At 41.0% G+C, this 14,635-nt stretch overlaps 1 protein-coding gene across 3 annotated transcripts in view; it reads right to left on the minus strand.

Moving 5' to 3' along the window:
• Positions 1–14,635, minus strand: part of PDSS2 (decaprenyl diphosphate synthase subunit 2) — a 298,703-nt gene that overhangs the window by 39,256 nt on the left and 244,812 nt on the right. For 2 of the 3 annotated variants that reach the window (XM_008007441.3, XM_008007438.3), the window contains one exon: positions 14,062–14,193. The exons of the other annotated variant lie outside the window; for it this stretch is intronic. In XM_008007441.3, the coding sequence (XP_008005632.1) occupies positions 14,062–14,193 (132 nt within the window). The remainder of the gene's footprint in view (positions 1–14,061; positions 14,194–14,635) is intronic. 3 annotated transcript variants of the gene reach the window in all.

Raw genomic sequence — 14,635 nt, forward strand, 5'->3', positions numbered from 1 at the left:
ATTTCAGCAGCAGCACTTTCCCAACATGCTTAGTCTTTCAGTTCTCAAACTCGCAGCTGACTCTTGAATTCATTTAGGTTAATGGACATCTGACATTGAGGCTGATCCTGTGGTCACAAGTTTTCCACTTTTTCCACTGGCCATCCTTTTCCTTGTCTCTTGCTGACTACTATGAATTGCTCAGGCGCAGCACTTTTCAAATGACACTAGGATATTTTGAAATATATATTTGGTCATAGCCCAGTTTTCTGGCATACAACTCCTAAAATCTTCAGAAACTCACCAAGTGATGCCTTTTTGTACGAGCTGACTGATGGCTGGAAACTCCTGACTTCAGGATGGGGACTGGTCATGGCAAAGACCAAGGCAGGATTAGAAGGTTAGAGCTTTCAGCCCACCCCCAAATTTCTGGGGAGGGGAGAGGGGTTGAAGGTTAAGTTGATCACCAACGGCCAATAGCTTAATCAATCATACCTATGCAACGAAGCTTCCATAAAAACCCAAAAAGACAGAATTTGGAGAACTTCTGGGGAGCTGAACACATGGAGGTTTCTATATAGTGGTGCACTGGAGAGGAAATGGAAACCCCACGCCCCTTCCCACATGTCTTAACTTTTGCATCTACTCATCTGTGTCCTTTGTAATATTCTTTAAATAAACTGGTAAGTATAAGTGTTTCTGTTCCAAAATTCACATAGCTATGAAAAAGAAAGTGTTTCCCTGAGTTCTGGGAGTTGCTCTAGCAAACTAACTGAACCCAACGAAGTGGTCGTGGGATTCTCACTTTATAGCCAGTCAATCAGAAGCACAGGTAATCTGGAGCTTGTGAATGGCATCTGAAGGCAGGGGTGGGGTAAGGGGTGGGTGCAGTCTTGAGCCCTCAACCTGTAGGATCTGACGCTATCTCCAGGTGGATAGTGTCAAAATATGGTATGTGCCTGTTGTCCCAGCTACTTGGGAGGCTGAGGTGAGAAGATCGCTTAAGGTCAGGAGTTTGAGGCTGCGGCGAGCTATGACTGTGCCTGTGAGTATCACTCCACTCCAGCCTAGGCAACAAAGTGAGACTCCCATCTCAAAAAAAAAAAAAAAAAGTGTCGGAATAGAAGTAAGTTAGAGACACTCAGCTGGTGTCAGCTTGCTGAAGTGATCACTTGCTTGTTGATGAGGAGAAATCCTCGCATGTTGGGTCACAGAAGTGTCCTGTGTTGACTATTGTTGAGACTGTATAAAACACTTTCGAGTGTGTTTTCTTCCACTCACAGAGGCACAAACTGGGAGTTCTAGAGAATTGTTCCTGTGGTCAAACAACTCAACCCTGAGCACATCTGTCATTTCCTCACTGTCAATGTTGCCTCTCTTCTAATCATCTCCTCTTCATGTTCTCTCAATATTCTCATCGTCCAGTGCTTATCATGCAGTGCTTAAGAGTGTTGAAAGTAGCATTTGTTGAAAGAAAGTTGAACTTCTGTAGTCGGAGACTGAAAGGCAAACCATGGAGAAACTATGACTGACAATAACTTAGGGGTGGAATTTTCCTTTTGGCTGCATTAAGCCACTTCCCACTCTGTCTCAAAAAAATTCAGCAGGTAAGAAGACTGAATATAATGTTCTTTACTGATAAGGATATCTAGAGTAGGCTTATCACAAATTTCTGTAAAACCATTTTTCCCATCCCATACTTTGTTTATAGACTAATCATCTTAGAAAATGCTAGTACTTTGAAGTACCTGTGCTTAATCACAACTTATTTTCAAACCTCAAGCTCACTCTACTTTGTTTTCTTAGCTTGGCCACTACCCTGTCACCCAGTAGGGATACATTGTTGGGGATGACGGCAGAGAAACTCCATGGATATAATCTAGATCTGCTCAACATCAGCTCCACAATGGTTTGAAAGCTGAGATAGGAGAAGCCTACATAAAATGACAACACCATTACCAGTCATTATAATCTGAACATGCAGCTATCGATATGTCTCACCCAAATGTCCTTTTCATTTTGTCACAACAAACATTCTAGCTCTGTGAAATCATTTTACTCTTGATTACCTTAGCTTGCACATAAAAGTATCATTTTAGGAAAAAACTCTGGTAAATATTTAAACTTTTGTAGGTATATAATACATATATTATATGTATGTGTGCATATACACACACACACACTATTTTCAGCTGATATATGGGTATAATATCTACATATGCCAAACGTACCTGACAATAGACATTCTGATACGATGTTTTCTCACAAAAAGCTTTAGAGCTTATAAAACTATAGTGACCAGGAATGGTGGCTCACGCCTGTAATTCCAACACTTTCGGAGACCAAGGCAGGCAGACCACTTGAACACAAGAGTTTGAGATCAACTTGGGCAATATGGCGAGAAACCTGTCTCTACAAACAACACCACCACCACTACCAACAACAACACAGCAAAAATCAGCCAGGCATGGTGGCACACACCTCTAGTCCCAGCTACTTAGGAGGCTGAGGTGGGCAAATTGATTTGAGTCCAGGAGGTCAAGGTTACAGTGAGCTGTGATTGCGCCACTGCACTCCAGCCTGGGTGACAGACTGAGACCCTGTCTCAAAAAATAAATTAATTAAAATATATCAAGTTAGATACAAATAAATGATGATTCAGATTCTTACATAAATATTTCTCATTAAACACTATCCTTATTCTTTTTGTAAAATAGTTAATTTGGGAGGAGCAATAGCTTCTATTATACCTCTTGGTTGCTCATTCATTTAACAAATATTCATTGAGCATCTACTATGAGTCAAGCACTGCTTAGGCACTACAGACACAGGCATGAACAGAACAGATCAAAATGTGTGACCTCTTGGAATTTATCTTCTAGGAGGTTACAAAGTATTGTGATTGACTGATTGTTTGATTGGTTGATGAAACAGGGTCTTACTCTCTCTGTCACCCAGGCTGAGTGCAGTGCTGTAATCACAGTTCACTACAGCCTCAACCTGTCATATTCAAGCGATCCTCCTGCCTCAGCCTCCTGAGTAGCTGGGGCTACAGTTATGTACCACCACACCTGGTTAATTTTTAATTTTTTATAGAGATGGGGGTCTCACTATGTTGCTCAGGCTGGTCTCGAACTCCTGGATGCAAGTGATCATCCTGCCTTGGCCTCCCAAAGTGCTGGGATTACAGGCGTGAGCCACTGCACCTAGCTATACAATACTGTTTTAGATATGCTTCGCCTATAATCTCCCAAGCTCCATGAAAGCAGGGAAATTTTCTCTTGCTCACAACTGTATCCCAAGTTGAGATCACTGTCTGAGTGAATGAATAAATGGATGAAGCTTTTTCTTTATATATATTGGTTATGTACTATTTATTCAGGAAATTTTATGACAGGAAAAACGAATTTTACTTACTCCTAGTTCTAGGAAAGCTGGATGTTTTTGGTTGTGAGCTAGTATGTAGGTAATGTAGAGCCCTTAGCTGATGTCTTATACATAATTTTTACCCATATTGAACAACGGCATATTTTCATTTTCTCACCCACCTTCTATTTATAAAGAAAGAAGGGAATCTAAGCTTCCATCTGTAGAAAACAAATTCAAGAATTTCATGAAAATTAAACAACAAAAGACTAGGACAGAGAAGAATTAGTATAATTAAGTGCTTCAAACTTAAAAGCAATGCGTCTAACCTAGATCTCCAGAGAGATTTCAAGACATATACCTCAAAATTTCAGGTATTAAAGGCCTTGTCTACTGATTACAGCAAGAGGCCTAAGATCTTAATTGTGAACACTTCAAAAGTCATTGTGACCTGGGAAGATGGATATGTTGGGAGCCAGAAAATATGGTTTCTAGTCCTTTATTGGTTAATACCTTGAATAATTTTTACATTTTCATATAGGCCTTCATTTCTTGATCTGTAGAGCATCAGACCAGACCAGAAGTTCCCAGATGCTGGGCTCTCACAAATGCTAGGCTGGATGTATTGGAATCACCTGGGTAGCTTGTGAAAAATGCATATTCTCCATAGCCTACCCCTGAGATTCTGATTTGTTTGCAGATCATTGGTCTGGCCTATATCTAATGTCTTTTTCAATTTGTGCTTCTATGTGCATCAGGGTTTACTTCAAAGGCTGAAAGAGAACAACTATGTAAACTTCCTAAGTCTCGAGGAGAACGGAGTACTGCAATTTTTCCCTTTTTGTTCTGACATCTGCCACTTCTCATGTGTATTTCTAGCAGAGCAAGACATTATTATTATTATTATTATTATTATTATTATTATTAAGATGGCGTCTCACTCTGTTCCCCAGGCTGGAGTGGAATGGCATGATTTTGGCTCACTGCAACCTCCGCCTCCCGGGTTCAAGCGATTCTCCTACCTTAGTCTCCTTAGTAGCTGGGATTATAGGTGCCCACCACCATGCCTAGATAATTTTTGTATTTTTAGTAGCAATGGGGTTTTGCCATGTTAGCCAGGGTAGTCTCGAACTCCTGACCTCAGGTGATCTGCCCACCTCAGCCTCCCAAAATGCTGAAATGACAGGCGTGAGCCACCGCGGCCAGCCAGAGCAAGATATTATTAAGATAACTTTCTCACAGGGGCCCAAAATAGGCTGATATAAAATAAATGGAATCTATATTTCAACAGCCAGCAGTCCTGAACCTCTTCCTGCCACACTGTTCGTCCCCAGAAGCTGCTGTAAATTCTACCATACACAGCAATTCCCTGAGGGCTTCATTACTAGGGTCTTTAAAAGGGATTCACTCATCTTTTTGCCTCCTGTAGGTGTGCTTCTTGTCAATCCAGGTCAAGAGAAAAGAAAGTAATTTTTTCCCAATCTTTAGCAGTTCACAGAGAATGTGTGGTTTGAACCTTGTTTTATCTTTTAAAAATGTGAAAATAGACAAGATAGTGTGCCTGTGCTCATGACACTGGAGGTCTCCTTGGACAGCTACAGTGAACACTGTAAAACAATATTCCATACAAAAGCAAAAAAAAAAAAAAAGGCCAGCATTCTGATTGAGAGGATGCACAAAGGAATTAATTCCAAAGGTTTATATACCAGTCTCTGCAGACTAAAGGCAGACAGATTCCCTGTTGGTAAGTAATGGATGTACAATGTGGTCTTTTACTTTAAGAAACAAACGTGTTTTTATAAGTCAGGTAACAAAGAAGGATTGGATGACATAAATGAACTGTTTCCAATTTCTAACTACTGTTATCTGGACTTGAAAGCTGGATATGGGGACACCTTTTTCTAAAAGCAGAAAACTAATATTCCACAGCAGGGAGTCCAGAAATTGCTAGAGACTAATCATCTCTACTTATCAGGTTATTCTTCCCAAATGTTACAGGCTATATTTTAGAATAACTGTCATTTTTAAAGATTTTCTTTTTAAATCTTCAAGGAAAACTACCTTCCCCCACAAACTTTTTTTTTTTTTTTTGAGATGGAGTCTCGCCCTGTCACCCAGGCTAGAGTGCAGTGGCGCGGTCTCGGCTCACTGCGAGCTCCGCCTCCTGGGTTTAAGTGATTCTCCTGCGTCAGCCTCCCAAGTAGCTGGAATTACAGGCACCTGCCACCATGCCCGGCTAATTTTTTGTATTTTTAGTAGAGACGGGGTTTCACCATGTTGGCCACCTGGTCTCAAACCCCCCTACCTCGTGATCCGCCTGCCTCAGCCTCCCAAAGCGCTGGGATTACAGGCATGAGCCACCACGCCCGGCTCCCACAAACTTTTTAGTTGAAAGAATACAGTGAACACTCATTTGCCCTCCACTTAGACTCACCAGTTGCTAACACCTTACCACTTCTGTTTTCCCTCTTTCTCTCCATAACCATTTATTATTTGAGAGTAAGTTTTAGAAATCAGGATGTTCACCCCTTGATACTTCAGCATTTGTCCCTAAGAACACTGACATTTACTATAATAATTATTTATTTATTTGTCTGACAGAGTCTCCCTCTGTTGCCCAGGCTAGAGTGCAGTGGCACAATCATGGTCCACTGTAGCCTTGACCTGGACTCAAGAGATTCTCTAGCTTCAGCCTCCTGATGCCACCACACCTGGCTACTTTTAAAAGTTTTTAGTAGGGATGGGGATCTTGCTACGTTGCCTGGGCTGGTCTTGAATTCCTGGCCTCAAGCAATCCTCCCACGTTGGCCTCCGAAAGTGCTGGAATTACAGGCATGAGCCACCACACCCAGCCCTATAATGTTATTTAAAATACAGTTCAGGCTGGCCATCTCTGAAAAAAAAAAAACCAAAAACAAAAACAAACAAAACAAACAAACAAAAAAACCAGTATGGGGGTAACAGAAAGAAGGGTCACAAATCAGAAATCTACTACATCTGCTAGCCCTGAAGTTAGTTAGAGCAGCTCACTGAGTATTGGTTTGGTAGAAGCAGGTCTTGTGTTGCTGGGCTGTCTAGTTACAGAGCTGGAAAGACAGCAGAATATAAAGGAACAAGGCAGGCCTTTTCTCTGCTATCTTGGTCATTCTCTATGAATAAGAGAGCACAAAAGGCAAGTGCAAGGAAGTTAACACCATTCAGACACGGACTGCTTCACTTGGGTACCTATTTTACCATCTCTTTAAGTTAACACCAATCAGACATGGACTGCTTCACTTGGGTACCTATTTTACCATCTCTTTCAACTGGCAAAGCTAATCGACTTTTAGAGGCAAGTGTGGATGTCCAAGGAATTAATTTTCTCATATTCTGTTCCTTTGGTTCACTGGAGAAAAAGGAGCAACAGCAGACGTAGAAGGCTATGGTGTTCAATCTTAAAAAGGAGAGAGGCAAGAAGATACTAGATATACTAGAGAAAGACCAGGAGATACTACTTATATTATCTACGTAACAAATCTCTCTGCTCATAGGTCGTAGTTATTTCTTTGCAACCTGTTTTTCTTGCTATGCTGCTCTCTTGGAATCTGGAAGAAACATGAAATTTTAAATTGCACAGTGTGACCAGGAAAAAAAATCTACTCAGGTCTCAGAAAGGCCATGAGTAAGGGAATCAGGCTATCAGTATTTAGTTGCTTCCTCCAGCGGCAAGTTCCCAAGGCAACGGCCATCAACCTTGATGGAGTACTTCAAACTCACCATGTCAAGAACCTAAGTTAAACCAGTCTTTCCACTTAACTTTCCTATTTATATTAGTGGCTTAATTTTTTCTGTTATCCTAGTCCAAAACCCTTGTTTTAGCCCCTGACCCCCCCTTCCCAGTCCACACGTGTTAGCCTCTCCCTATCAGATCAGTTTTCTAGTCCTACACATTTTCTCTGAAATGAGTTTTACGCTTAACCTCCTTATCTTCCCATTCTCATTGCCAACAATCTGATTGAGCTTTTCTCTTGCACTTATCAATGGGTTTTCAAAAACTTATTAATTGATCTCTTTGCTTTTAGTATCTTTTAGTTCCTTTCATCCTGTATAATATAGCCAGATTTACCTCCCTCACAGCTCAGACCTTGATAATATCTGGCTCGAAAACTTTAAATGTCTGCTTCATGACTTCTTCATCAAGTTGATTTTCCATAGTTAAACATCCCAAAGTCCTTAAAAAATTGAGGTAAAATTTACTTAACATAAAATTAATCATTTTAACCGTTTAAGAAAGTATAATTCAGTGGCATTTAGCACATTCACAATGTTGTGCAGTCATCACCACTAACAAGTTCTGAACGTTTTTATTACCCCAGAAGGAAACCTGTACCTATTACACAGTCTCTCCCCCTTTCCCTTTCCAAAGCCAATCCCAGGCAACCACCAGTCTTTTTTCTGTCTCTATGATTTGTCTGCTCTGGATGTTTCACATAAATGGAATCATATGATAGGTGGCCTTTTGCATCTGGCTTCTTTCACTTCCTATAATTTTTTTTTTTGGAGACAGAGACTCACTCTGTCGCCCAGGCTGGAGTACAGTGGCACGATCTTGGCCCACTGCAACCTCCGCCTCTCGGGTTCAAGCAATTCTCCTGCCTCAGCCTCCCGAGTAGCTGGGACTATGGGTGCCCATTACCACGCCCGGCTAATTTTTATATTTTTAGTAGAGATGGGGTTTTACCATGTTGGCCAGGATGGTCTCGATCTCCTGACTTTGTGATCTGCCCGCATCGGCCTCCCAAAGTGCTGGGATTACAGGCGCGAGCCACCGCACCCGGCTTATAATACAATGTTGTAAAGGCCCATGAATGTTACAGCATGTATCAATACCTCATTGCTTTCCGTGGCTGAGTAATATTCCATTGTATGGGTATACCACATTTTGTTTATCCATTCATCAGTTGATGGACACTGGGTTATTTCTACCCTTTGGATATTGTAAATATTGCTGATCTGAACATTCATGTACATATTTTTATATAAGCCAGTCTTTTAAATATAATTATTACTATTTCAGAGCAATTCTTCACCTGTCCCTGATACCACCCTATGTTTTTCACATTCCATCCAAATTAAAACACTTTTTTTTTCTTAGACTACACTGCATGCCTGCATATGTATCACTTTTTCATGGTTTCCTTTGCCTAGGAAGCCCCCCATTCTCATCTTTGCTATCAAATCTTCTTTAAGGACTATCTCACATATTATTAATACTGACTTCATAAACCTCTTTCTTGACTTTTCCAACTGAAATTCAATTGTCTTTCCTCTATGCTCCCCAAGGGGCATGAATTACAGTATTCCTTACATTTATATATTTATGTATTTATCTTATCCCCTCTCTAGAAGGTCATAGACAACCTTTAGGCAACTTATTGCTGTATCTCCTGTAGTCAAGCACTTTGTTTCCTTAAGTGCAACAGAAAGTCTTAAGAAATATTTTATTTTAGGAGATATCTAGAGTCATTTCATAGTATTTGTAGTCATGCATATAGTCCTTTCAAATGCCTACACCGTATGCCTTCTATGATGGAGGATGATATTAATATTATTCCTTTTGAAACCACTAAAAATATCTTAAAGAACTAGAAGAGTATCACACGTGGTATTAATGAAGAATCTGCATGTGCATTTTCTCTTTTAAGAATATGCATGTGTTATTTTCACGCACACCAGTCTTACCTAGCAGTTTTTGTTTTACTTTCTGAATAAGGAGTAATAGTAAGCTATCTAGGGACAAGTGAGTTACAGCTTAGCAATGGTAATTTGTAGTACACTTAAGGTATTTTATGGCTGGTTATGACAGTGTCAGAATGTCACAAGCCCAAGTGACATTTCAGTACTATTAGGAATAGCCAAGAAAATCTAACCATAATTCTTATTTCTTCAGGTGACTTATAATGGCAGCAGAAAACCAGAAGGATCATTAAAAATAAAGCTTGCTGACCTGCAATAGCCCCTGGACTCCCTGAGAGAGTCAGAGCTCTGTGGTGCTCTGAAGGATTCTACTTTCTTTTCTTAGGAATCAAAATGAGATAACTGAGTAATGACTTCACCTCCCCAGGGTAAATAACCCATTCACTAACAGTATTTTTTCCTGATCATTATTTTTCAGCAGTTACAAATTTAAATTTAAAATTAAGGCAGGGAGAGAGCTGTAGAATTTAGTATGGAGAAAAAGCTCAGCAAATGTTTTTCAGCTGTTTCCGGTCTTAACTGCCTTTTGTGAAAGAGTGTGGTTGTGTGCATGTGTGTCAACATGCACATGCATCCATAGGCCTATAGTTGTGATGGAAGAGGGCCAGTTAATCCTAAGATTTTTCAGGAGAAAGGAGTTGCTGGAGAAGAGGTGGTACAGCCTGATAAGGAAAATTCCAGAGGTGCTCTTGCTCCTAGCTTCACAATGGTGCTGAACGGGCACTGGGAGTATGTCACCTCCCGGCTTCCTTGTCTAGTCAATAATTCTCACTCTTTCCAAGCAGGAAATCAAAAGGGCAGATAACACACAAACCTGCCTGGGCAGAGTAGAGAAGTAATTTTAAATGTGGTAATAAAAAAATCACAGGTGACTTCCATCATTGAGAGCAAGATTTCTCTATTTCTGTGTTAAAACTTGTATAAGTTTCTTTTTTCTTTTTTTTTTTTTTTTTTTTTTTTGAGAGAGTCTCACTCTGTCACCCAGGCTGGAGTGCACTGGTGCGAACTTGGCTCACTGCAACCTCTGCCTCCTGGGCTCAAGTGATTCTCCTGTCTCAGCCTCCTGAGTAGCTGGGATTACAGGCATGCACCACCATGCCCTGCTAATTTTTATATTTTTAGTAGAGAACGGGTTTCACCATGCTGGACAGGCTGGTCTGGAACTGCTGACCTCAAGTGATCCACCCACCTCGGTCTCCCAAAGTGCTGGGATTATAGGCGAGAGCCACCACTCGCGGCCTGTTTCTAATAGAGATAAATATTTTTCTTATAACGCATCTCGTCTAAGAGACCTATTTCTTAGATTTATTTGAGAGCTGAAAGGGACTTTGGAAAAGGTCTAGTTTAAGGCCATCAATTTACAGAAAAGAATAATGAGGATATGAGAGAATGTGATTAAGTTTACACAGATGCTAGCAGAGTCCAAATTAGAATCTAGACCAGGAGTGTCCAATCTTTTTGCTTCCCTGGACCACACTGGAAGAAGAATTGTCTTGGGCCACACATAAAACACATAAACACTAATGGTAGCTGAGAGCTAAAAAAAAAAATTGCAAAAAAACCTTCATACTGTTTTAAGAAAGTTTACGAATTTGTGTTGGGCCACTTTCAAAGCTGTTCTGGGCTGCATGCGGCCCACAAAGGGCTGGACAATCTTGATCTAGACCTTCCAAATCCTGGTCCTCTGTGAGCCATTTCTGTTATACCAACTTAACTGTATTTAACAAAACTGGGCTGCCACCAGTTACACGCTGCAAGACCACACCACACTCACTTTTTGACAAATATTAATTGGGTAATTACTCCAAGTAAGCCACTGCGGCAGGTACTATGGGTAATTCAAAGATGAATCTGCTAGTATCGTTAAGGATCTTGCAATCAAATTCAAAACTGAAGGAGAGGACTGTGGGGGAGGGAAGGAAAGGATCACAAAGATATCCAGGAGGGTAAATAACATGAAAAAATCAGAAAGAGAACTAATTTCAGGATTAATAAACAACCTCCTTGAGATTTAGGGTGGAATGTCCCTCCTAGGTGTTATGCAAATTGTGTTCCCTATCTCTGACTAGGAGGCAACAAGATCGTTATCTTATAAAGCTTTAAATAAACATGAACATTACCATTTAGAAGATTAAAAATAAACTCAGTAACGTGTCTTGTGTGTGTGTGTGTGTGTGTGTGTGTGTGTGTGTGTGTGTGAGAGAGAGAGACAGAGTCTCGCTCTGCTGCCCAGGATGGAGTGCAGTGGTACGATCGGCTCACTGCAACCTCCGCCTCCAGGGTTCAAGCAATTCTCAGACCTCAGCCTCTTTAGTAGCTGGGATTACAGACCCGGGCCACCATGCCCGGCTATTTTTTGTATTTTTAATAGAGATGGGGCTTTGCCATGTTGGCCGGGCTAGTCTCAAACTCCTGACCTCAAGTGATCTGTCCACCTTGACTTCCCAAAGTGCTGGGATTACAGGCATGAGCCACCATGCCCAGCCATAATTTTTATTTTTAAAAACTTGTTAATTTTCTTACCTCTGTTTTCAGTTTACTCTTCCTGTGACTTTTTTTTTTTGAGACAGAGTTTCACTCTTGCTGCCCAGGCTGGAGTGCAGTGGTGCAATCTTGGCTCAATGCAACCTCTGCCTCCTGGGTTCAAGCGATTCTCCTGCCTCAGCCTCCCGAGTAGCGGGGATTAGAGATGTGAGTCACCAAGCATGGCTAATTTTTTGTATTTAGTAGAGACGGGGTTTCACCATGTTGGTCAGGCTGGTCTCGAACTCCGGACCTCAGGTGATCCACCTGCCTTGGCCTCCCAAAGTGCTGGGATTACAGGTGTAAGCCACCATGCCTGGCCTTTTTTTTTAAAAAAAGACAGTCTCACTGTGTCGCTCAGGCTGGAGTGAAGTGGCTCAATCTTGGCTCACTGCAACCTCTACCTCCCATGTTCAAGTGATTCTTGTGCCTCAGCCACCTGAGAAGCTGGGATTACAGACGTGCACCACCACACCCAGCTACTTTTTGTATTTTCAGTAGAGACAGGGTTTGACCATGTTGGCCAGGCTGGTCTTGACTTCCTGACCTCAAGTGATCTACCCACGTTGGCCTCACAAAGTGCTCAGATTACTGGGATTACAAACATGAGCCACCACACCTGGCCTGTGACTCCTTTTTTTTTTTTTTTTGAGACGGAGTTTAGCTCTTGTTTCTCAGTCTAGAGTGCAATGGTGCGATCTCACTCACTCCAGCCTCTGCCTTATAGGTGTGCACCACCACGCCTGGCTAATTTTTGTATTTTTAGTAGAGACAGCATTTCACCACGTTGGCCAGGCTGGTCTTGAACTCCTGACCTCAGGTGATCCACCTGCCTTGGCCTCCCAGAGTGTTGGCATTATAGGTGTGAGCCACTGTGCCCGGCCTGGCTGTGACTCTTAATAGATACAAGGTTTCTTGAAAGAGTCCTTAGTTTTCTTACTTTTTTTCTCTTTTTAAAACATTATTTTTTTGGTCCAATTTTCTGGGAGATTTTTTCATTTGTATCTTCCATTCTTCTGATTTAAAAATTCTGTAATCATATTTTTATACTTTCTCATTCTAATTTTTATTCTTGAATTGTCCTTTTTAATGTATCATCTATTATCACACCATGGATTTAATATCCTTCCTTGTCAATTATATTGATTATAGTGCTTTGAAAAACATCTGCCTTTGCTTGCATTGTCTCTATTTCCTCTAAGTTCTCTTTTTATCAGTTTGTTTTTGACTTGCTGTTTCGTAGAAGCAGCTTTTCTCAAATGCTCAGTGGTCCTCTTTTCCTGTTCTGCTTCAGAGTAAGGCAGCGGATATTCTGGGCACTTAGATCCTCTGAGGCCTGTCAAGTGGTGGGTCTTGCTGTGGAGGACTGCTCAGGGATACGGCATGTTTATTGAGGAGGCCCCAAATATCCACGTCTGCAGGGCTTTTCTCCTGAGTTTGACAGTTTTTTCAGAAAGAAATCCTCAGTTTTCTACTTGGTGAATATGAGGAATTTTAAGGTGGCTGCCAGCATTTTGAGAATCAATAAGGGTTGGGAGAAAGGAAATCGTCTTTCAGAATGCAGATATTCTCTTAGGCTCTCAGCTTTTTTTTTTTTTTTTTTTTTAATTTCAAAAACTTTAATTTTGTAGAGATGAGGTCTCACTATGTTGCTGGTCTTGAACTCAAGAGCTCAAGTGATCCTCCCGCCTTGGCATTTTAAAGTGCTGGGATTATAGGCATGAGCCACTGCGCCCACCCATCCTGTCTCCTTTAAGGATGGTGGCTACCCCCACCCTCAGCTGTGCCTGGTTTCTCTGTCCAGAGCCTCAGATTAACCCAACCAATTACAGCCACAAAGTTAAATAAATTCCAAGAGGTTTTGGCTAAAAAGACAAGAAGTTTTGCACTAGAGTTTCTGAATTAAAAGAAAATCAAAAAAGTTCCCTCTCAACTGCCAAAATGAGAAATTTACCCAATTCAAGCCCCTTTACCCCTCCCACTTCGCCATGCTTTTTTTTTTTTTCCCCTTTGATAATGCCTCAGTACAAGTATTCAGGGTCCAAGTTTGTTTTAAAATAACCCAATGAGCTGACAGACGGAGCTCCTGGAATTCTGCAGCTTGTGCGAGAGTCCACAGATGGGAAATTGCAGTCAGTTATAGGGTGGTGCTATTACCATAGCCCAATTTTTGAAAGCCTTTAGAAAAAAAAAGTCATCTGAGTTAATTAGCATTCACCACAGGCACTAGTTTTGTGTTGCAGTATTCTAAGAACTCAGATAATAGAAAAATTCAGTACTGCAATCTCTAACTAATATTTTACCTCTTAAAAATGAAGATTACAAAGAAAGAATTTTACCTGTTACATGAATATGCCTAAGGCTCATCTATAGCCTTATATCAGCAAGAAATATCAATTATGTTCTAAAATCCACTAATTACTAATGGTACCTAAAACAGGAGTAATTTCATTTTACCTCTCCGATCTGTTTAATCCACAAATCTCTTCCAAGAAATTCCTGATGTAAGACTACAGGAGCTGAGTTTAGATTAAAAGTCATGGAGTCACTGGTCTTTTCTTTAACAAAAGGCTGGACATCAGAATTTATCTACAAGAAGCAGTTAAATGAGTAAATTAGTGAAATGTATATACACTAGTATGTTTTAGTTATATTCAGAAAGTACCAGTTAATGCAGTGAATTATGAAGCTTAAGGAATGCAGTTTTTAGATATACTTTAATAAACAAAATAACATTTCAGGCTGGGTGCAGTGGCTCATGCCTGCAATCTCAGCACTTTGGGAGGCTGGGGTGGGTGGATCACCTGAGGTCAGGAGTTCGAGACCAGCCTGGTCAAAATGGTGAAGCCCCACCTCTACTAAAAAAACAAAAATTAGCCGGGTGTGGTGGCACACACATTCCAGCTACTCGGGAGGCTGAAGCAGGAGAATTGCTTGAACCCGGGAAACAGAGGTTGCAATGAGCTGAGATCGTGCCACTGCACTCCAGCCTGGGTGAGAGCGAAACTCCGTCTCAAAAAAAAAAAAAAAA

The sequence above is a fragment of the Chlorocebus sabaeus genome, chromosome 13, assembly GCF_047675955.1.
Source record: "Chlorocebus sabaeus isolate Y175 chromosome 13, mChlSab1.0.hap1, whole genome shotgun sequence".
Taxonomy (NCBI): Eukaryota; Metazoa; Chordata; class Mammalia; order Primates; family Cercopithecidae; genus Chlorocebus; species Chlorocebus sabaeus.